This window comes from Trichosurus vulpecula, chromosome 2, assembly GCF_011100635.1.
Source record: "Trichosurus vulpecula isolate mTriVul1 chromosome 2, mTriVul1.pri, whole genome shotgun sequence".
NCBI classification, from domain to species: Eukaryota; Metazoa; Chordata; class Mammalia; order Diprotodontia; family Phalangeridae; genus Trichosurus; species Trichosurus vulpecula.
This window is the reverse complement of record NC_050574.1, coordinates 389,194,135-389,216,058: the sequence shown is the minus strand read 5'-3', so window position 1 is coordinate 389,216,058 and position 21,924 is coordinate 389,194,135. Positions and strand designations below refer to the sequence as shown.

General features: G+C 39.3%; 1 protein-coding gene across 1 annotated transcript in view; it reads right to left on the bottom strand.

Moving 5' to 3' along the window:
* Positions 1–21,924, bottom strand: part of VWA3B (von Willebrand factor A domain containing 3B) — a 223,177-nt gene that overhangs the window by 74,738 nt on the left and 126,515 nt on the right. The window contains exons 14-19 of the mRNA XM_036744160.1: positions 21,424–21,606; positions 17,914–18,041; positions 13,748–13,911; positions 9,277–9,414; positions 4,603–4,660; positions 4,316–4,472 (exon numbers count right to left, since the gene is read on the bottom strand). Coding sequence (XP_036600055.1) covers positions 4,316–4,472; positions 4,603–4,660; positions 9,277–9,414; positions 13,748–13,911; positions 17,914–18,041; positions 21,424–21,606 — 828 coding nt within the window. The remainder of the gene's footprint in view (positions 1–4,315; positions 4,473–4,602; positions 4,661–9,276; positions 9,415–13,747; positions 13,912–17,913; positions 18,042–21,423; positions 21,607–21,924) is intronic.

Here is a 21,924-nt window from a genome sequence, read left to right as displayed (position 1 = left end):
TGTAAAACAACACAGATGGCAGCTTTTGACATTACCTATTATATTTGATTTCTTCTACGGTGTGCAAACCCTGATATGTTTTCAGTCTAATTCATTAGTTATAGCAAAGGGAGAATAGACAAATGCAAGGACTTTTAAAAAACAAAGCAGGCTAGCACTTTGAAGGACAAGATGAGAGTACAAAGTAGCCAGAGAAAATAAAGAATGAAGGATAAACCAACAGACACTGTGCTAAGTGCTGGAAAACAACGTGAAAAGTCCCTACTTTTTATTCCCTACATTATACTCTGATGGGAGAAATAATATGAGCCTGTCGTTCTTCAGTTATTTCAGTCCTGTCCAACTCTTCATGACCCCATTTAGGGTTTTCTTGGCAAAGATATTGGAGTAGTTTGCCATTTCCTTTTCCAGCTCATTTTACAGATGAGGAATCTGAGGCAAACAGTGTCAAGTGACTTGCCCAGGGTCACATATCTAGTAAGTGTCTGAGAATGGATTTGAACTCAAGAAAGATGAGTCTTCCTGACTCCAGACCTGGCACTAGTTATCCTACATATGAATGTAAATAGATAAGTATGGTACACAACGAGAGTAAAATAAAAGATAGCCTTAGAGCATTAGACATCAACAGCAGTGGGGAACTGGGAAAGGCTTCCTGCAGAAGGTGGTGCTTGAGCTGAGTCCTGTAATGTTAATGGATTTGAAGATCTTCCCCACCCATTAACAGGCCTCTTGTGGAGCCCATTGGGGGAGGGACTTGCCTTAGCAGGAAGCTTGCTTATAGGAAGGCTAGCACCTTTTGCTAATTTCTAATCAGGCACTGAGTCATGAGAGTTGTAATGTCCTCTGGCTCTGAGAAGGGTATATATACTCTGAGGCGAGGTTTTGCTTTGGGGGCTCACTCATTGGAAAGATTTTTGGGTGATTTGGCCAGATAAGACTCTGGGTAGCCATTAAGGAGCGCCCCCACCCCCCACTTTGAAAACACAGACGTTGGTGCTTCTCTCTCTGGTAACTATGTATGTATTACATATCGTCAGACAGTTGATCTGTCTGTTTCTAATTTCTCAGACAGTTAGAAGCCCCGTCTATTGATCTGTGCTATTTTCTCTGTTTGTATTTGCTCTGCTTGTCTCTACATTCAGGGTGCTGACCTTTCTCCTGAACTAAGTGAATGATACATGTGTTTGATTAAAGTAAAATTGTTGACCCCTTTAAAAGCAGATCAAAGAACCTCTGCTAGCAAGCCATCCTGTGTATGGTAGGGTACTTGCTATTACAGTCTTAAAGAAAAGCAGGGATTCTAAGAGGTAGAAGGGAGAAGGAAGACTATTCCAAGGATCAGGGACAGCCCAAAGCAAAGGCGTATGGACAAAAGATGGAGCATCATTTATGAAGAATAGCAAGAAGTCCAGAATGACCATACTGTAGAATGCATGGAGGCAAATAATGTGTAAGAATACTGGAAAGATAGGAAGTAGTCAGAAGAGAAGAGATTTAGATACCAAAGAGGACAGTTTATATCTAATGCTGGAGAAAAAGTAGCATAATCAGATCTATAGTTTAAGGAAATCACTTTGGCAGCTATATGGAAGACGGATTGGAGCAGGGAAAAACTTGAGGCAGGGAGTCCAATTAAGAGGCTATTAGAAATAGTCCAGGCAAGAAGTGATGAAGGCTTGAACTAAGGTGGTGGCTGTGTGAGTGGAGTGACGGTCCATTATACCAGAGATGTTGCAGTGGAAGAAATGAGTTGATAATTGGTTACACAGGTGGTATAAAATATGGATGACAGAAAGAAGTAGTACCCCCAACAGTAACAGGGGCAGCTAGGTGGCAAAGGGGATACAGCATGAGTCCTGAAGTCAGTGAGACCTATCTTTGTGAGTTCAAATCTGGCCTTAGATACTTACCTTGTGTATGACTCTGGGCAAGTAACATCACCTTGTTTGCCTCAGTTTCCTTATCTGGAAAATGAGCTAAAGAAGGAAATGGCATTGGATTTGGAATCAAAAAGACTCATCTTTTGTTCCCAGACACACTTACTAGCTATGTGACCCTGGGCAAGTCACTTAACCCTGTTTGCCTCAGATGAGGAAACTGAGATAAAATCAACTAGAGCAAATATAGCAAACTAGTCCAGTATCTTTGCCACGAAAACCCCAAAATGGGTGTCACAAAGAGTTGAACATAACTGAAACAACTGAACAAAAGACAAAAACAAAACAATAACATGGACATTTCATTAAGGGGAGATTTGGGGAAGAGGAAGGAGATGACAAGTTTTGTTTTAGTTTGAGATGCCTGTGGGACGCTATTATGGGGCAGTTAATAATGGGGAACTGGAGCTGGGGAGAGAGACTAGGCTGAATCTAGGCTGGGTCTATCATCTGCACAGAGATGATAATGGAAGCCATGGGACTTGATGAGACCATCTGGTGAGAGAAGAGAGGGAGAAAAGAGAAGAGGGTCCAGGATAGAGTCTTGAGGTACACCCAGAGTTGGGAGTTGTGACATAGATGAAGATTCAGCAAAGGAGACAGGTAGAAGGAAATCCAAGAGAGATGTTTCATGAAAAGCCAGAGAGGATCCTAAAGAACGTGGTCAACAGCGTCATATACTGTGGATGGGTCAAGAAGAATAAGAATTGAGGGGAAAGCCATTAGACTTGGCGATTCAGAGATCACTTGTGACTTTGGAAAGAACCATTGCAGTCAAAAGATGAGGTCAGAAGCCAGTGTGCAGAGAGTTTGAAAGAAAGTAAGAGGAGAGAAAGCAGAAACACCAAGTATAGATGGCTTTTGCAAAGAGTTTAGCTGAAAAGATGAGGAGAGAAAGAGGACAACAGCTAGCAGGGATAGTAGCATCTAGTGGGGGGTTTTAAGTGTGGGGGAGACAGGAATATTTATAGATAGTCAGGAAACCAATAAATAAGGAGAGATTTGAAGATGAGCAAGTGAAAGAGACAGAGACAGAGAGAGACAAATAGAGACAGAGAGACAGAGACACACACATATACACGCAGAGAAACAGAGAGAGAGAGAGGGAGAGAGAGAGAGAGAGAGAGAGAGAGAGACAGAGACAGAGACAGAGGAAGAGAGAGAGAAGAACATTAGTGTAGATAATACACTAGAGGAAATGGAAGGGAATGGGATAATGGATGCATATAGAGGAGTCGGCTTTGGTGAGGGAAAGACCTACATCTTCATCAGAGATTAGCATAAAAGAGGAGATCGTGCACCATGACGGGGCAGAGGAGTGTGAAATGGGGAGAAAAGAATAAGAGGGAGTTCATTGAGAATGGCCTCTATTTTTTTCATGAAGTATGAGCACAAGTCCTCAGCTGGGAGGGTAGAAGAAGAGGGTCACATGGGAGGCCTAAGGAGAGAGGAGAACGTCTGGAACAGTTTCCGTGGGGGAAATCCAAGGAGGAAAACAAAGCTTAACATGATCCAGCAATGCAGTAATGATGTACAAGCAACCATGAGGCAATCTCGTTACGTCGGGCTGCATGCAAACCTCAACATTATTCAAAGCCAGTGATGTATCATGGGCACAATGACTATAAAAACTTAGAGAGGTGGCAAAAGACCCTCAGAGATAGTTTTAAAACTGCAAAAACCCCAATACCTATGAAGTAAGTTTAAAAGAACTGGGAGCTGTGTGTGTGTGGAGGGGTGGTAATCTGATCATTGACAAAGCCAAGAAAGGTTGGTCTCAGAGAGCTGTTCTCTCCTCTTCATGAGGGCAATAGAAGTAGGATTATCCTGAACCATCAAGCATTTTGATTAAGACAAAGATTTAATTTTCCTACAGTGAGTGACATCAGACATCCAGATGAGTTACTGAAAGAAGCAGTTAAAATTAATCTAGAGACCTTTTAAAAACCAAAGATTCTCATCTATTTAGGGTGAGCAAGCAAGCAAATGAATGAAATAACCTTCAAGGGTCCTTTCTGATTCCATGATGCTATGCAGAAAATTTGCATCTATAGTGAAATACCTGAATAGCTCCATATTTACCCACTGGTAAACAGCCAAGAAGAGCCTATATCACAGAGGCCCATTTTACATCCCCCTCAGACTTAAAAAAAAAAAGCCATATTCATTAGCAATCTATTTTTCAGCAGCTGCCATCATGAATAAACATTTTCTAATGATGTAACATGTATTATGTGTATAGAACACACACTAAGAAATTTAAATGGACTATATGATGTATGCAGAGAAATAGCAAAACCCTCCTTTAGAAGCAACACTATCAGGGCTGTAGTTTATATAGCATAAGGCCTTGCCAAGAACAGTGTGAGTTTTACCGAATCGTATACTTTAGAAACGACATGCTTGCCCAGAATTGGCACATATTTCGAGCGGTGTGGAATGGCCGTAGAGGATAAGGCATCCATTATGGTGAGTCGCTTAGCAACCAAGCCATGGACCTTGAGCCAGGTTTCTGAAGACATATCTAGAGAACTAAGAACACAGATTTCTGTGAGGTGCAATGGAAGGTTGTGGAGGGGGAGGAGAAAAAAAAATTGTAATTCAGATTCAAAAAAAGATGGCAAAATAGCCTGGCATGCCTTAGTGAAATTAAAATACTTACTCTTGGCTTGATTCTCTACTCCTCACTTCTGATATTTTTTCACCTATTGAATTCATTTCTGCGGAGAAAGAGATGTAAATATACAAAGGTATCTTGTGTGTAGGTTTTAAACTAACTACATTAGCTCCATTATTATTTCTCTGAGACCATTGGTGGCCAAGGACAAATGTTTTGTCTTGCTTTTAAAGCATTCTCAATGGTACATCTTACTTGGTTGTATTGCTCAGTCAATTTTGATTTGTAATATTTATTTCTAAAGGATAAGTATGTACATCAAAAGTGTATTGCCTTGGTTTTGCTAACAATTAGCCAAAGCTGCTGAGCTAATCCTGAACTAGTCATAAAAACATAATAAAGACGCTCAACTGCTTCTGGATTTTGTAGTTCAAGGCTCCTGAATGAAATCACCAACTATTTTCTAATTCTTCCTACTCCTATTGCACCCACCACAAAGGAGCATAAGATCTCACCCAAGTTAGAACAGACATTTTAAGAAAATGCAATAAAGCAATGATATCAGCTAAGCCTATTTTAGCTCCTATATGGTGTCATGATTACACATCTCAACATCTTTTAGCCATATTTTGTCATATTACGATCCTTGTTTGTAGTATCTTAGATTGAGAGCCATCAGGGACTTTCGAGGTCATGTAGCTGAACCCCCTACTTTGACAGATGAAGGAACTGAGAGGACAAGAAAGGTTTATGGAAGTTGTTTAAGGTCATGCAGATATATCTGTGATAGCACAAGTATGGTAAAAACATTACACATCTATTCAAAGCCTCTTCAAATTCTGTTTAAGTGTTGTTTAAAATTATGCCTCAGAATGTGCTTGCATTTTTAGTTGAAAAAGGATATGACCCCTTTAAAAGAAATTGGTCAACATCAGAAATCAAGGTGTAAAATTGCAGGTAAGTGGTTAATACGAAAAATTTCATTCTATTTAGATTATTAGTAAACTCAAACTCTACTTAGCAGTGATTAGAAAGTAGGGACTTTGAAATGACTCACTTAAGCTCTGTTTAGAAACTCTGAGGTCCATCTGATTGGAGGGCAGCAGAGACTTCCTCCCAAAGCCACCATTTAAAGAGAAGGCCTAGGCCAGTCACTTCTTCATTTCTTGCCCACCTGCATTCTTTTGAACTTCTTAAGTGCCAGGTACCTTCTTGTTGTGACCCACCCCATGCCACCTTTCAGCTTCTTTTTGTGAGTTGCCTTCTCTTGTTAGATTGTAAACTCCTTGAGAGCAAGAAATGTCTTTCTTTTTTGTGTCTATATCCCCAGCACAGTACCTGGCACATAAATGTTTATTGACTGACTGAATAAATGGGAATCCCATTGAGAGAAGTATCAAGGCCTTTTCATAATTCAGGGCCTTGAACATAGCAGACACTTAAATATTTCATTCATTCGTTCAGAATGACAATGATGTGGTTCTGTTCTGTTGGGGCAGAATGGACTGTGCCACCATGAACTTTTGAAAAAAAAAATGGGAGTACAGAATTGGCCAAATGGAAAAGGAGGTCCAAAAGACCACTGAAGAAAATACTACCTTAAAAATTAGACTGGAGCAAGTGGAAGCTAGTGACTTTATCAGAAATCAAGATATTATAAAACAGAAACAAAGGAAAGCAAAAATGGAGGACAATGTGAAATATCTCATTGGAAAAACCACTGACCTGGAAAATAGATCCAGGAGAGATAATTTAAAAATTATTGGACTACCTGAAAGCCATGATCAAAAAAAAGAGCCTAGATACCATCTTTCAAGAAATTACCGAGGAGAATTGTCCTGATATTCTAGAGCCAGAGGGTAAAATAGAAATTGAAAGAATCCACTGATCGCCTCCTGAAAAAGATCCCAAAAAGAAAAAAAAATGGGAGTAGAGGAATGTACCAGGATAAACAGACTATTGCATAGCTGTGGTGGAGGAAAGCTGTTGGCAGATGAGAACAACTGTCTGCAAGTGATTTTCTTAAAGAGCTATTTGGAAGCTCTGAAGTACAGAAATCTTGCACATACCCTTGAAAAAGTTTGGTTTCGGAGCACGATACATTTAAGAGTGAACTGAAAGTATTTGTGCATCCTGGAAAAATTCAAGTTACGTTGGTGACAACCGGGCATTAGTGAATAAGGTGACTAACTGTAACTAGATGTCTATAAAATCTTGCTCTAATTATATACTATTTTTAAACTTAACTATTAGTATTATTGGCTAACATATACAACTAGCTTCTCATTAAAGAGACTTTTAATTTTTAAAAACAGATGGGGAAGCATACTAATTTCTTTCTCATTAATTATGCTCAGACAACCCCAGCTATTCATACCAAAGCACTGCTCACCTAATTGCAAGGAAAGTATGAGCATATATGATTTAATGTCATGAACTGGTTCTGGGAATATATACAGTATTAAGCAAAGTATTATTATAGGACAGTTAATTTCATAGGAATAATGCAACATCACGATTTTATAGCAACATTTTAGAACTTCATAGTACATTGATATTGTTATTAATGATGCTACTATAAAAACACTAATTGGACTAAAATTATATATAGTTTGCCTATATCCAAGACAAAGGGGGGCGGAATCTATTCAGGAATGGCTAAGCGAATTGTGGTTTATGAATGTAATGGAATATTTTTGCTCCATAAGAAATGATGAAATGGACAATTTCAGAGAAGTCTAGGAAGACTTGTATGAACTGATATAAGGTTGTTGTGTTTGTCCTTTGTTTTCAAAGAGGACCATGACTTCAGGGAAATGATGACATGACTTGCAGTTGACTTTGATTTGAGTGAGGAAGGGCTGTGTAAGGTCACCAACCTCACTTCCTCCTCCAGAGCCATCTGGATCCAGGGACTAGATATTCTTCAGGGTGACTGGAGATGACCCAGGTTGTAATGGGAGACCCTGGCCCTTTTAGGCTAAGGGCCTTTTCATGTACTCACTTAGAGTGAGGTAACACCCATTCAGTGAATAGGCCTCTTTAAGAAGTGAGTCAAGGGATGGCTCCTTTAATTAGAAAAAAAAATCAAGCTGGGAGGAGAAGACCCTCAGGGTTGCTGACATTCACTCTAAGCCAGGAGGGCCCAAAATACAGCCACTTAAGTGGAGCTGGGGCAGGCACCTATTGTGGTCCAATCTATGAACTTCAGAGTGAACTGGATTTAAGGTTTTGTGAAAGAGAGAGAGTGAGAGAGAGAGAAGAGAGAGAGAGAGAGAGAGAGAGAGAGAGAGAGAAAGAGAGAGAGAGAGAGAGAGAGAGAGAGAGAGAGAGAGAGAGAGAGAGAGAGAGAGAGAGAAAGAGAGAGAGAGAGAGAGAAAGGAAGGGAGGAAAGTAGGAAAGAAAGAAATCCAGCCAGCAAACCCCAAGTTAAGTGGGCAACTTCTGGCCATCAAAATTTACCTTCCTTTGGAGAGGAGAAGGAGAAAGACAGGGAGAAGGGAGAGGGAGAGGGAGAGGAGAGGATGAGCTGAGTTACCCAACTATCTGGGTCCCCTTTCAGGCAGCTTGGACTACTCACAGATTGTTTGTCCTTCATTTTCAAAGAGGACCATGACATCAGGGAAATGATGACATGACTTGCATTTGACTTTGACGTGAGTGAGGGAGGGCTGTGCAAGGTCGCTGGCTTCACTTAGGTACAGTGAGCCTGGATATTGTACAATATATCAATATTGTAAAGAAAAACAACTTTAAAAGGCCTGATAATTTTGATCAATGCAATGTCCAATTATGATTCCCAAGGACTGACAAGGAAGCATGTTTTCCACCTCTTGACGTAAAGGTGACAGACTCGAGTTGCAGAATAAGACATAGATCTAATGCAAAATGAGGCCAACAAAGAGTCAGACACAACTGAAATAACTCAATAACTCAGTAACGCAAGTTTGCAATAAACCTTGATTTTAAAATGTCAAAACCATTCGTAGCTTCTGGGCAATGTGGGCCTTAGTTTACCAACCCCCTCTTTAGAGCATGTTTTCATACGGTCATTTATAGTTTGTAATTCTTTTGAAAACTTCAAAGCTGGTTTTGTAAAACCAAACTGACAAAGAAGATAGGAACCATCAAAATGGAATTTTTTAAAAACAGTAAGTATTCTATGAACATGTGCTCTTCATTTTAAGCAAATAAATATCTTGAAAAGATAAACAAGTAATTAGTGATCTTAATTTACACTGCTGTAGTTATTGCACATACTGTTTTATTGGTTCTGCTTGTTTTGCTGTAGATCAATTCTGATGGCTCTGATGCTTACTCCCCATGTGACCTTCAGTAAGTTACCCCCTGGTTTCCTCAGTTTCCTCAAATATTCAATGAGAGAGTTTAGAAAAGGGACCTCAGAGACTTCATTCAGCTCTAGATTCATGATCTTAACCAAGAGATTCAGCCAGGTGGCATATTAGAATACAGCACCATACTTGGAGGTAGGATCCAGGTTCTAATTCTGCCTCAGATCCTTACTAGCTCTGTTGACAGTGGACAAGGCAATTAACCTTTCTGCCTCAGCTTCCTCATCTATAAAAATGAGGAGATTGGACTTGATGGCCTCTAAGGTCCTTTATAGCACTAAACCCATGACCCTATGGCCTGTTAATATCATTCTTGTATAAATCAGAACACACTACATTTTCATCTAGCTCTCTTTTTCAAGCTAACCTTTACAAATGGGTGAACAGCTTCGTTTTCTTGGAGACCTCTTTTGTCCGGGAGGACGGCGCTTTTTTGCATTCGAGCTATCTTCACTGAGCTTCTTTTCGATAAAAGAATTCCTGAGCAGACTAGTTTTTGTTGGTTCTGTTGGCATTTACAGAAAGAAGAGATTTGGAAGATTGGCAGGAAGAGGAGGAAGAACAGACAATTTAGTTCAACTTCTAAAACCTGGTCAATGATCTCTGGCAAATAAACACTATCCTCACACCCCTTCTTAAGCTTTTCTTTCCATTTGGGCAGATATATACACTGATTTCAAAACTCTATTTTGGGATATGGTGCAATATCATCAAATTTAAACAGCTACTATGGGAGTTTCTGATCTCTCCCTCTATTTTCTATTCTGGGGCCTAATAATCCATACAGACCCATGCTCTAATTACAGACAACCCAAATCCCTGAAAGCACTTGTATGAGCTGAAAGAGAAAACATGCAAAGCTAAAGAACACCAGAAAATCAAATCTTAGATAATATTTACCATTCACAAAACAACATGCTGAATTTTTAAATGAGGTAAATAATTTGGGACAGCTAGATGGTGCAGTGGATAGAGTGTTGCACCTGGAGTCAGAAAGACTCATTTTGTTGAGTTCAAATCCGACCTCAGATACTTACTAGCTGTGTGATCCTGGGCAAGTCACTTAACCCTGTTTGCATCAGTTTCCTTACCTGTAAAATGAGCTGAAGAAGGAAATGGCAAACTACTCTGGTATCTTTGCCAAGAAAACCCCAAAATGGGGCCACAAAGAGTCAGAAACAACTGAAAAGACTCAATAATAAATAGTTATATGCCACAGGAGAAAAATGCACTTACAGGGTTTGACTGATTTTTTCCCTTCTTAATCGCCCAGGTGACACCAAGGTTTTTACTGACATGTGCATTTTCTGAAATATTCAGGCCAAAGTCACCTTCTAACTAACCTCTGCCTGCTTCACATGTTGATCATACCAAGGCAATTGGTCAACTTTGACTGTTTGGAGAGATAGGAAGCTCCGGGATCTGCTTGGTTAAGTACCAGTGCTTTCCTCTGTTGGTCTAGTGCTCTGATTTATACCACTTCTTTTTCCTACATTGACCCTCATTCCAATTTGTGACCAACCTGTTTTGGATTCTGATTTTAGTTTGGTTGGTTCCTCATTGCCTTAATTTCACCTTGGTTGTGTTGGAGATTGTTATATGGATTCCCTACTCATGACTGACAGGTCTCTATCCCACAATCCATTTCCTATTCTTGGCCTTTAGCTCTATTGACCAACAAGTAGACTTTATGTAGAGTCCTCAAGCCTCAGTTACCTGAGATTTTATGTCAATTTAAGCACCCATCCTGGTACACTCAAAGAAGAAATAGCCAGTAATACATGATGAGGCTAACAGAGTATGCAGGAAAAGGGAAAAAAATCCCACTCTTAGACTGTAACAACAATGCTACTTGCTGCTACTGTGGCTGTGTAAGGCTAATAACACTAGCACACAGGAGGACTGCTAGCACATGTTCTTTGATCTGCTTTTCTAAGGAAAGCAACTTTAAGGGGTTTACAGTCTCACTTTAATCAAACATACATATATCACTCACTTAATTCAGGGGGAAAGGCCAGCACCCTCAACTTCAGAGCAAATACAAACAAAAATTATTAACAAAGAAAATATAAACAAAGCAAATAATACAAATCAACAGACAGGCTTCTAGCTATCTGACCAAAGCTATACATAAATAGTTACCAGAGAGAGAAACACCAATATCTGGGTTTTTAAAGCCATGGCGGGGGGGCCTCTTTAACAGCTACCCAGAGTCTCCACACCAACACTCTTCCAATGAGTGAGCCCCAAAGCAAAATGCTAACCTCCGAGTATATATATCTTCTTAGGGCCCAAAGGCTTCATGCCTAATCAGCAAAAGGGTGTGGGCCTTCCTATAAACAAAGGCAAGGCTCAATCAAAGGCACTTGATTGCCTGCGTGCTAAGAAGCACTCCAAAAGAAAAACAGCGAAAAGTCCCACTTTGCTTGCCATTACATAGACCTCTACCAGTTTCATTTCATTTCAAGGTACAGAGCAGGGAACAGTCAGTCATTCAAGCGTCTCAAAGGGGTTAGGTACAAGGAGACTGACCTAAAAATACTTCCATTATCATGAGATCCCAGGGCCTACTATCACCCAAATCCTTTTTTTTTTCCTACTAAAGTTGCTAATGAAGCAGAAATGACTAAATCCATAAGGCCTCTATCAAATCCAGCTTTCCATTGTCATATGAACCCTAGGTTCCATGTATATTTAAGGTAAGTGTTTTGCGTAACTATCAAAATTTAATGTTTAAATTTAAATAACAGCTAGTGTTTCTATAGTACTTAAAGGTTTGCAACGCACTTTACAAATATTACTTTATTTTCACAATAACTCTGGGAGGTAGGTGTTCTTATTATCCCCATTTAATGCATAGGAGAACTGAGGAAAACAAGGGTTAAGTGACTTGCCTAGGGTCACACAAATAGTAAGTATCTGAGGCCACATTTGAACTCAGTTCTTCCTGACTCTAGGCCCAGAGAGCTCTATCCATTGAGCCATCTAGCTTCTTCTATAATAATCAATAATAATAAATGTTTTTGCCATTATAATTGGCAAAAATTATATGCAAACCTTAACCTCATCCACGTTAAGAGTCATAGCAGTAAATGTTCTGGGTTTTGCATAGGAAGACAACACTCCTGGGAAGCATTTTTTTAAAAATGGGAGGATAGATTTGCCTTGATCTCTACTCATAAAAACTTTAGAACTTTAAAGCAAAAAGGGGTAGTACTGGGTTGGCTGATGGTATTCCCACTGACTCCTACTGAGGCTAGGCCTGGCCATGCCATCTGCAAAGTGAGAGCTGAAGCTACAGCTCTGGTTTCATTAACATCTGCTCTAACACCAAAACCACTGCCTATATAGAAGCTGAGGAGATTACCAAAAAAAGGTGAACAAAAGCACCTGCAACAGGGATGGAACTCAAATCTTTACTTCTACCCCTTGCCCTGTGCCCAGTCTCCACACATCAACACCAATTCTCTTGCAGAGAGAGGCAGAAATAACTAGAAATACATGTCTGGACTGCCTAACTCAGACACTAAAATGTAGATTATGGCAATGTCAAAATCTATGATGGGATGGTATGAATGACATGGTAGCTTCTTTTCCAATGCAGATTTAATTTCACTCCCAATTATCACCCAAAGTGGAAGGATGAATCATATGAAAATTCAACCTAGTACTTAGGATCAAATGTAAATCTTCTGTTCAGCTTTTAAACCCCTTCACAATCTGTTCACGCCCACTGTTACTAGCAGTCCCTGCTGTGGAGGTGTAAGGCCAATAACACCAGCACACAGGAGGGCTGCTAGCACAGGTTCTTTGATCTGCTTTTCTAAGGAAAGCAACTTTAAGGGGTTTATAGTCTCACTTTAATTAAACATACATATATCATTCACTAGTTCAGGGGGGAAAGTCAGCACCCTGAACTTCAGAGAAAATACAGACAGAAATTACAAGCAGAAATTATATAAACAGAGCAAATAACACAAATCAGCAGACAGGGCTTCTGTCTGTCCATAGCAATACATACATAGTTACCAGAGAGACAAGCACCAACATCTAGGTTTTCAAAGCCAGGGTGGGGGGTGCTCCTTAATGGCTATTGAGAGTCTTGTCTGGTCAAATCACATGAACACTCTTCCAATGAGTGAGCTCCCAAAGCAAAATACTAACCTCAGAGTATATATATACTTCTTCAAGGTCAGAGGGTATCACAAACATGTGACTCAAACTCATGTGACTTAGGCTTTCTTGTGACTTAAGCAGGTCATCAAAGACTCAACTCAATCAAAGGCAATGCTCAATCAAAGACACTTGATTGCCTTAATGCCGAGAAGCACTCCAAAAGAAAAAACAGTGAAAAGTCCCACTTTGCTTGCCACTATACCAGTGTTCTTACACCTTATCTCTGTTCTCTTCAATCCAGTGACATGGCATCCTTTCTGTTCCTCACATACAACACTTCTCCCAACTTCTGGACATTTCTACCAGCTGTCCCCAATGCCTGGAATACAATCTCTCTTCATCTCCACCTCCTGGCTTCCCTGAAGTCTCACTTCCTAACATACCACCTATTGCAAGAAGCCTTTCCTTCTCCATAATTCTGGTGCTTTCATGATGTGATCCTCTGCAATTTATCCACTATCCGTCTTGTTTGTAGCACATATTTTCTTTTTGAATGACATTTTGTCTTGTTATCTTGTCTTTCCCATTAGACTATAATCTAGCCCTTTGAGACCAGTGTTTCGTGCTTTTCTTTTTTGCCTTTCTTTACATCCCTAGTACTTAGCACAGTGCCTAGCACTCAGTAGGCACTTAATAAATGCTAGTTGACTGACTTACAGTACCTGCAAATGGTATTTTCTTCTTCAGACGAATTTGAGGTGGGTTTCCACAAGCACTAAAGAAACCAGCCTCAGCTGGGGATACTGTTCTCAGCGTAGGCCTCTGTAAAGGTATATCTGTCTTCTTTTCTATTGTTGAAACCACTGCATAGGTGGGCTTTTTATACCTGGAGGTTTTTTAGAAAGGGAAAATGGCAAAGAGAAAACATGATATTTCTACCAAGAATGCACAAATATATCATTAAAAGATCAAAGCAAAAATGCTACATTTAAACAATTCAATTACTTTCCATTTCAACATACAAAAATTATCCAAATAGTCAAGTTTCAGTATAACCAATTTTCAGGGATGCTTTCCAAATCTTCATCTATTTGATGAAAAATAGAGACAAAGCTCCAACATGCAGAAACTGCAAATCCAATTCTCCAACCTGTGGTTCCCCAGAAGACAGGAGGATTCCCCCAAAGATACAAAGAGTGCCAATGTCACACTATGTGACAAACACATCATGGAGCCCCCCAACTGAGAAAAAGTATAGTCTGGAAAATGGAATCACAGCTCCAGGACACATTTCTGCAACTGTAGCCATTGCCCTCCTTAGATAGTTCTACTGTTCATGGTCCTGAGCTAGCCAGCAGCCCTAGCAGGTATGTATTCTCTGCCTGAAGTCAGGTCTTGGAAAGAGGTGCAGACACACTGTTGCATTTAAGTAATGCAACAGTGACCTTTACCTCTTGCTATATTTTTTCCTCTTTCAGATAGATTTGTCATGTATGTAGTATGGCTTTTTGATTTGGTGACTTAGCTTCCTAATTAGCTAAGATGAGCTAATTTAGCTAAGAAACTTGGTGGAAGCGCACAACTGGGGGCCCCCCATGAGACTGCACACTAATATCTACAATGCATTCTTATACCATTAAAATTTTTGAAAAATATGTCTGGTTTTATAATGAATATTTAGTATTGTAGATCTTAGCTAAATTGTGTATCTTCACTAGTAACTAACGTAGTGTTCTGCATGTAGTGGGGGATTAATAAATGTTTGTAAAATGTTGAATAATGAATATTTTATGTACAGCAGGAGTCAGAATGAACTTCACCGGAGATGGTTAAGTGGAGGTAGTATGAGGGTGTTGTGGAAATGCCATTAGATATACTGTCCTGTATTGTTGGTCAGTTATTTTCAGTTGCGTCCAACTCTTCATCTGGGAGTTTCTTGGCAAAGAGTTTGCCATTTAACTTTTCCAGCTCATTTTACAGATAAGGAAACCAAGGTAAAAAGGAGGAAGTGACTTGTCCGGGGTCATGCAGCTAGTGCCTGAGGTTAGATTTGAACTCAGGTCTTCCTGACTCTAGGCTTGGCACTCTAACTACTGTGCCACTTAGCTGCCCATTATCCTGGGGGCATTTACCCCCTGTGGTCCTTATATTCCTCATCTATAAAACGAGGAAGTTCAACTATATGATTTGTAAGATTTATTTCAACTTTAATTCCTAAGGTCCTACTTCAATTTCATGTTAATGACACATATGAAAATATAGGTGGATGGGCAGAAGTGATTCTATATATTTTGGGGGGACTAGGATAACTTCTTTTGCCTGGAAGAAAGATGTCAAGATAGAGTTTACTGCCCAGTACGTGTAAAAAGTAACCATCCAAGATAATTCCTTCCATCAAGGAATAGAGAAGTGAAAATGAGACATTTGTAAAGAATGGACCGATGCCTTTTATTCTTTGCACCATATTAGTTTGATCTCTACATAACATTATTCCTCTGCTTGTTTTGAATCAAGCTACTCTTTCATTTCATTATTCATCCTAATGGCAGAAGCAGATACACCAGTGAGCCGGCTTACCCAGCTCAACTGCAGATCTCCAGTAGGAGAACAGTGAATGGACAAACTTAGACAAAGGATTAACTATAGCTATATCTGTTATTATTCATTTAACTATTAATTTGTATTAAATAGCCTAATGATTTATGATGAATATATATTCAATTAAACAACACATTTAATTGAGAGGCAGAGTAGAGGATTTGAGTCAGCAGACCTGTCTTCAAACCCAAATCTGTTGCTTATTATTTATGACACCCTGGGAAAACATCTTTGGACCTCAGTTTCCCCAAATGTAAAATCAGGGAGTTGAACTAGATGACCCTGAAGGTCTCTTTTGTCTCTTTATCTATGATTCTTTGAATTCTATGTTCATGTGTTCAACCTTCCCAAGTCTGGAATGCAAATTCAAATTTTTTGAAAAATATATATAATTATCAATTATTCCATATTAGAATAAAATTTCATATAATGAGGCCATGCCATGACCCACAAGTTTTACTAATCATGCTTTTCTAGTGGGGCTATCATGGATCCTGTTGAGTGAAGAATTATTTATAATAGATTCATTCCCAAGTTCCTTTCCAGTTTACAGTCAACCTATTTATTACTTATTATAGCTGACGTTTGTGGATCATTGAAATTTACAAAGCAATTTCCATACTCTTTTTAAAAAAATGGTTTAGATGAATGATTTTATTGAATTTTCAGTGTAGAAACTCCCTTTGTCTAATTAAATTGGCAACTTGTCTGTAACGTAGAGCCTTAGAAGTTAAGTGACTTGCGCAAAGATCTGAGGGGTGCTCAGCAACTTGCTAATGGCTAAACAGCTGTCAAAAGTAAAATTTGAATACAGTTCTTTCTGACTCTAAAGCTGGCTATCTTTCCACTCTAAAAATTTGCTTCTCTTTACATACATTATTTCCTTTTATTTCAGAAAAGTGCTGTCTTGGTATTTACATACAGGATTGGCATTTGAATACCTGTACAATACTAAATAGTCATTATAAAATTATGCTTATTTTTCAAAAATTTTAATGGTACAAGAATGCATTGTAGATATTAGTGTGCAGTCTCATGGGGGGCCCCCAATTGTGGGCTTCTGCCAAGGTTCTGTTCTCAGCCCTCTTCTTGGCAATTAAAAAATCATTGGTAGCTTTTCGAGGGGGTAGCTAGGCGGCATAGGGGACAGAGTGCCAGGTCTGGAGTCAGGAAGACTCATATTACTGAATTCAAATCTGGCCTCAGACACTTACTAGCTTTTCGACCCCAGGCAAGTCACTTAACCCTGTTAAAGGCAAGCCAGCCACTCCAGTGTCTCTGCCAAGAAAAGGTCAAAATGGGATCACAAAGAGTCTGAAATGAGTGAAAACACTGAACAACAAGTGTTAATAACATAACTTATTACAAACTTAAAAGTATGTTGTTTTGCTTTTTTTAAGAGAGCTAGTTATTAAACATTTACCAACACACCCTGGAGTAAAGGCTGTTGTTAGAATTGAACTTTTTCTCCAAAAACTTGAGATTGGGAAGAGAAAAGCATGTGATCAGTGCAGTGCCGATGGTTTGGAAAAATATTAAGGGATGGAGAGCCTGGAGAGCTCATGGTGAGATTCAGAATGGGTTAAGGCATGATGCCATATCTCTAGTTGTCCTTTCTGGTACTGGTGGTACCTTCTTTCATACTCCCCCGTTGACTGGTCCTGATGGGAGAATCAGAATATTCCTTGATCCCCATTACCCAGAATTCCTCTACCACTACCACCCTCCCTCAGTCATTCCTCTTTTATATTTCAATCTATCCAGTTGTATCACATAATCTAGATCCTGGCGGCTTTTATCTCCAGAACTCCATGACAATTCTCTCCCCTTTCTCATTGATGTCAGTGCCTGGCTCTGCCTAAACTCTCACCCTCCTCTTGGGAGACATCAAAACAATGTTGATGCTCCCTCAAATATCTTAAATGACAGCAGTGACAAGCTGTGGAAATATTGAGTACTTTGTAGACATCTCAGATCTTATACTTCCTGAAACTACCTTGAATGACATTCTGGGCTAACTTAGATAGTGACCTGTAACTTTGTCTCTAAAATAAGCTTGTTTGAGCTCACTGAAATAGAATCCTCTTTAAAATTAGACTATAAATGTTCTTTATGCAGCTTCTCAAGACTTATCTTAAGGAAACCTTAATTTAAGGCTCCTTTTGCAAAAATCAATAGTGCAAAATATGCCAAAAGGGAAAAATAATGTCGAAGGAAACTTAACGACAAATTTCAGAGGACTTGAAGACATTCTGAAAAATGTATGTCACATGAAAGTTAGAATAGTTACTCAGTTTCATCTTTTTCTGCGTTATGCCACCAGTCCAACAGCATGGATTCAGCATAAAGGTTTTGCACTCTCTCAAGGTCATTTTGTCCCATTTCAATTTCACGTAGTAAAAGGTTCAATTGTTCATTCTGCCAAAATGAGAAGCAGACACATATACTACTCAGAAAATACAGCTGATCCACATTTTACAACAACATTTCTTAGAGCTTGTAATCTGGTTCAGGAAAAGAAAAGAACAGAATTTCATTTATTTTTTCCATTTTAGTTCCCCAAAAGCCCAGTCAGATAGTAATCTCTCAATAAAAGTCAAGTTAGTCAAGTCAACAAACACTTTTTCAAAAAATGTCCTCTCTACCTGCTTTCTTTGTTAACCAATTAATTAATTAATTTTAACATTAACTTTTAAAAGTTTCTGAGTTCCAAATTCTCCCTCTCTTTCCAGGTCCCTCCCTTGTCCACTGAGAAGGTAAGCAGTAAAATATCAATAATATATGTGAAATCATATAAACCATGTTTCCATATTAGCCATCATCAAGCATTTATTAAGTATTATGTGCTGGGACTTTTGTTAAGGGTTGGGATGGCAAAACCAGTCCCTGACCTTGAGATCTAACGGGGGAGGGGAGGTTGTTGTGGTTCAGTAATTTCAGTCATGTATGACTCTTCATGACCCCATTTGGGGTTTTCTTGGCAAAGATACTGGAGTGGTTTGCCATTTTCTTCTCTAGTTCATTTTACAGATGAGGAAACTGAGGCAAACAGGGTTAAGTGACTTGCCCAGGGTTACACAGGTAGTAAGTGCCTGTGGCCAGATTTGAACTCAAATAGATGAGTCTTCTTAACTCAAGGCCCAACACTCTATCCACTGCATCACCTCGCTACACCAATGGGGGAAGGCAGGGGAGGGAGAGATAATAGTACAACTTCATACGAACAAGATGTACATGAGATAATTTCCTTTCTAATCACCTTTGGATAAATTCATGATTGTAAAATGTAGGGGAAAGCATTTAACCAACATAGAGAGTATCCCAAAAACCAGCGCAATTTTAAGGTTAAAACTGTATTAAGCATTTGGGGATACCTTGTAGTTCAAAATTTTACTTAGGATTTAGGCATAGCCCACATAAGGCCATTTCCAAAAAGAGGATGTCAGGTAAACAATATTATGAGGAAATTAGTTTCAACAAGAACATAAATCTAGAGCTGGAAGGGATGTTAGAGGTCAGCTAATCTAATAACCTCATTTTATAAACGAAGAACTTGAGGTTCGAGAATGTTAAGTAACTTGCCCAAGGCCACACAGGTGATAAGTATCAGAAGAAAGATTTGAACCCATATCCTGTGACTCCAGAATGATGTCTTTGGGGATCAGATGCATTGGACTGATGGCTTTTCTGTAAATACGTTTTTCATGAGAGCAAGATTCTATGGCATATGCCCAAACAACATAATTCACAAAGCAAATGACTTAACCATTGCTATGTTAATAAGCCCACAAATTCTGTAATAAGTGAAGCAATGGTACATCTCCATGGGAGAAGGGAATGAGGTTATAGTAAAAACTCTTTCAGCTTTGACTACTAGTTTTTCCACTTCTGCTCTAATATACACTGAGGAAAGACAATTGAACTATAACATAGTCAGAATTAGTCAAAACTATGAAGTAAAGTTTATCTCTGATGCCTTCCTCTACTCTCTAGTATATACCACCCAAAGACCTCGTCTTCCATGTCCTCTCTACCTGCTCAATGCACTTATGTGGCTTGTTGGCTGACCAAACCCTTCCCCACTATAGTTTCTAACTCTGTCCTATCTTCTTCATCAAATAATAAGTGATTTCATTTGAAAAAAAAAGTCTGTCTTCATCAAATGTTCTCTCCTTTCACAACTCTCCTGCAAAAATTCCTATTCCCTGTTGGCTGATCTTAGGTAAATGTTAGAAGGAAAGCAATCTGATTAAATTAATTCACACTAAATACAAAAGACTGACAAACATCACTCTAATCCCATGTATTTTCTATCAGAGGATACTTGCTAATTCAAATTAATTGCAAATTACTGCATTTTCAGTCCATTCCATTAGTGGAATAAAACCGTGAAGGTGTTAGCTGTTTGGAACAGGGTTATGATATGATAATGTCATCTCCCACCAGAACAGCAAGTCTTATTTGTTGAGGTCATTCCAAGGACCCGAGGAAGCCATTTTCTATTGCTAGCAGAGTTGGACATTATCGAATCAAAGCTGACCATTCCTTTAAGGGGGTTTGACTGATGAACTCTGAGTGCAGATGAAAGCTTTTTTTTTTTTACTTTTTAATCTTTCTTCCTCCTTTCCTTCCTTCTTTCCTTTCTCCCTCCCTCCCTCCTTCCTTCCCTTCCTTCACTCCTTCCTTCCTTTCTTCCTTCTTTCCTTCCTTTCTCCCTTCTTCCTTCCTTCATTCCTTCTTCCCTCCCTCTTTCCTTTCTTCCTTCTTTCCTTCTTCCCTCCCTCCCTCTTTCTTTCTTTCCTTCCTTCCTTCTTCCCTCCCTCCCTCTTTTTTTATTTCTTTCCTTCCTTCCTTCTTTCTTTCCTTCCTTCCTTTCTTTCCTCCACCTTTCTTTTTTGCAACATGACTAATGTGGCTACTATATTTTGCAAGACTTCATATGTATAATGGATACTGTTTTTCTTGCCTTCTCAATGAATGGGAGAGGAGTGGAAGAAGAGAGAGTTTGTGAAGATAATGAAAATAAACTTTAAAAAATAATAATAAAGGAGTTTGAAGCATTCACAGCCCACACAAAGGTTTAGATGTATAAGATGCAGTTTTGCCTTCTCCTTCTGGTGGGGAGCTAAGGAGTAAACTATAGAGACTCTGAGAAGGGGAAACTGGGCAAGATGTAAAGGGAAGGATAATAGGTCCTCATCATCCTTGGGAATGTTCTCACTGGCATTGACATAATCTCAGAATCATAGGTTTGGAGTAGGTAGAGACCTTAGAGGCCAATGCTTTCATTTTACAGATAAGAAAACTGACATGGGGTTCAAAAAGACGTCCAAAGTCCAAAAACCATACAGGGAGTGTTTCTGTGGCAAGATTTGAACTCAGGCCTTCTTGACTCCAAGCTCAGCACCCCTCAGCACTACACCACTTCAAAAGGGCCTGAGTAAAACAAACAGATACATCTTTTGCTGCTATTTTGTCTCTCTCTTCTCTCCTCTCTGGTGGGCAGAAAAGCAAGCAGCAGCTCGCACTCTCTTTTCCTGTGGCTGGACCGGGGGTCATATCATCTCTAGGGCATGACGAGGATAAACCACCAGTTTGGAGACATCTCCACATATAAACACTACATACACTCTGACAGACCCAAACCGATAGAATCCTCCATGACCAGGTTGTTAGGTGGCATTTTGTTGGAGGCTTTTGTAGTGGTTGTTCTAATAAGATGAGAATCATGGTTCACTAACCTCTGGTCTGTAATTCTAAACCAAATAAATACCTCCTTCCCTGTCAGATGGATTCTTACCATGTAAGCACCTGGCTGCAAAGGATCCTGGGAACCATAATGACAGTAATGGAATTCTCCTCCAGTCCTGAGGGAGAGCTCCTTCAAAAATTCGTTGGCATCTTCATCATGGTAGTTGAAGGAGATTGTATGAATAGGGATTTTTTTTCGATGTTGAATTTGACAAAAAATCGTTTCTACAGGCTGTTGGTTATTTTTAAAAGATAGAGGTGGGGAAAGGGAAAATTAAAGAGAAAGGAAAAGGATGGGGGTGGGGGAGGAGATAAAGAGAGAGAGAAAAGGAGGGAAAAAGAAGAGAATAATTCCTTAGTACACATGCCACTGTGGTACCAGCAATTTTCATTTTATAATTTCATGACTAAACAATGGATGTGTGGGTTTCATTTCAAAGTCAGTGGTTTGATTGTGGTCTTCCTGCATGTCAAGTCGGCAATTGATATGATTTATGAATTTAAATAAGCAACTGGACTTCTATTTCCCTGTGCTTTAAAAAATGCATTT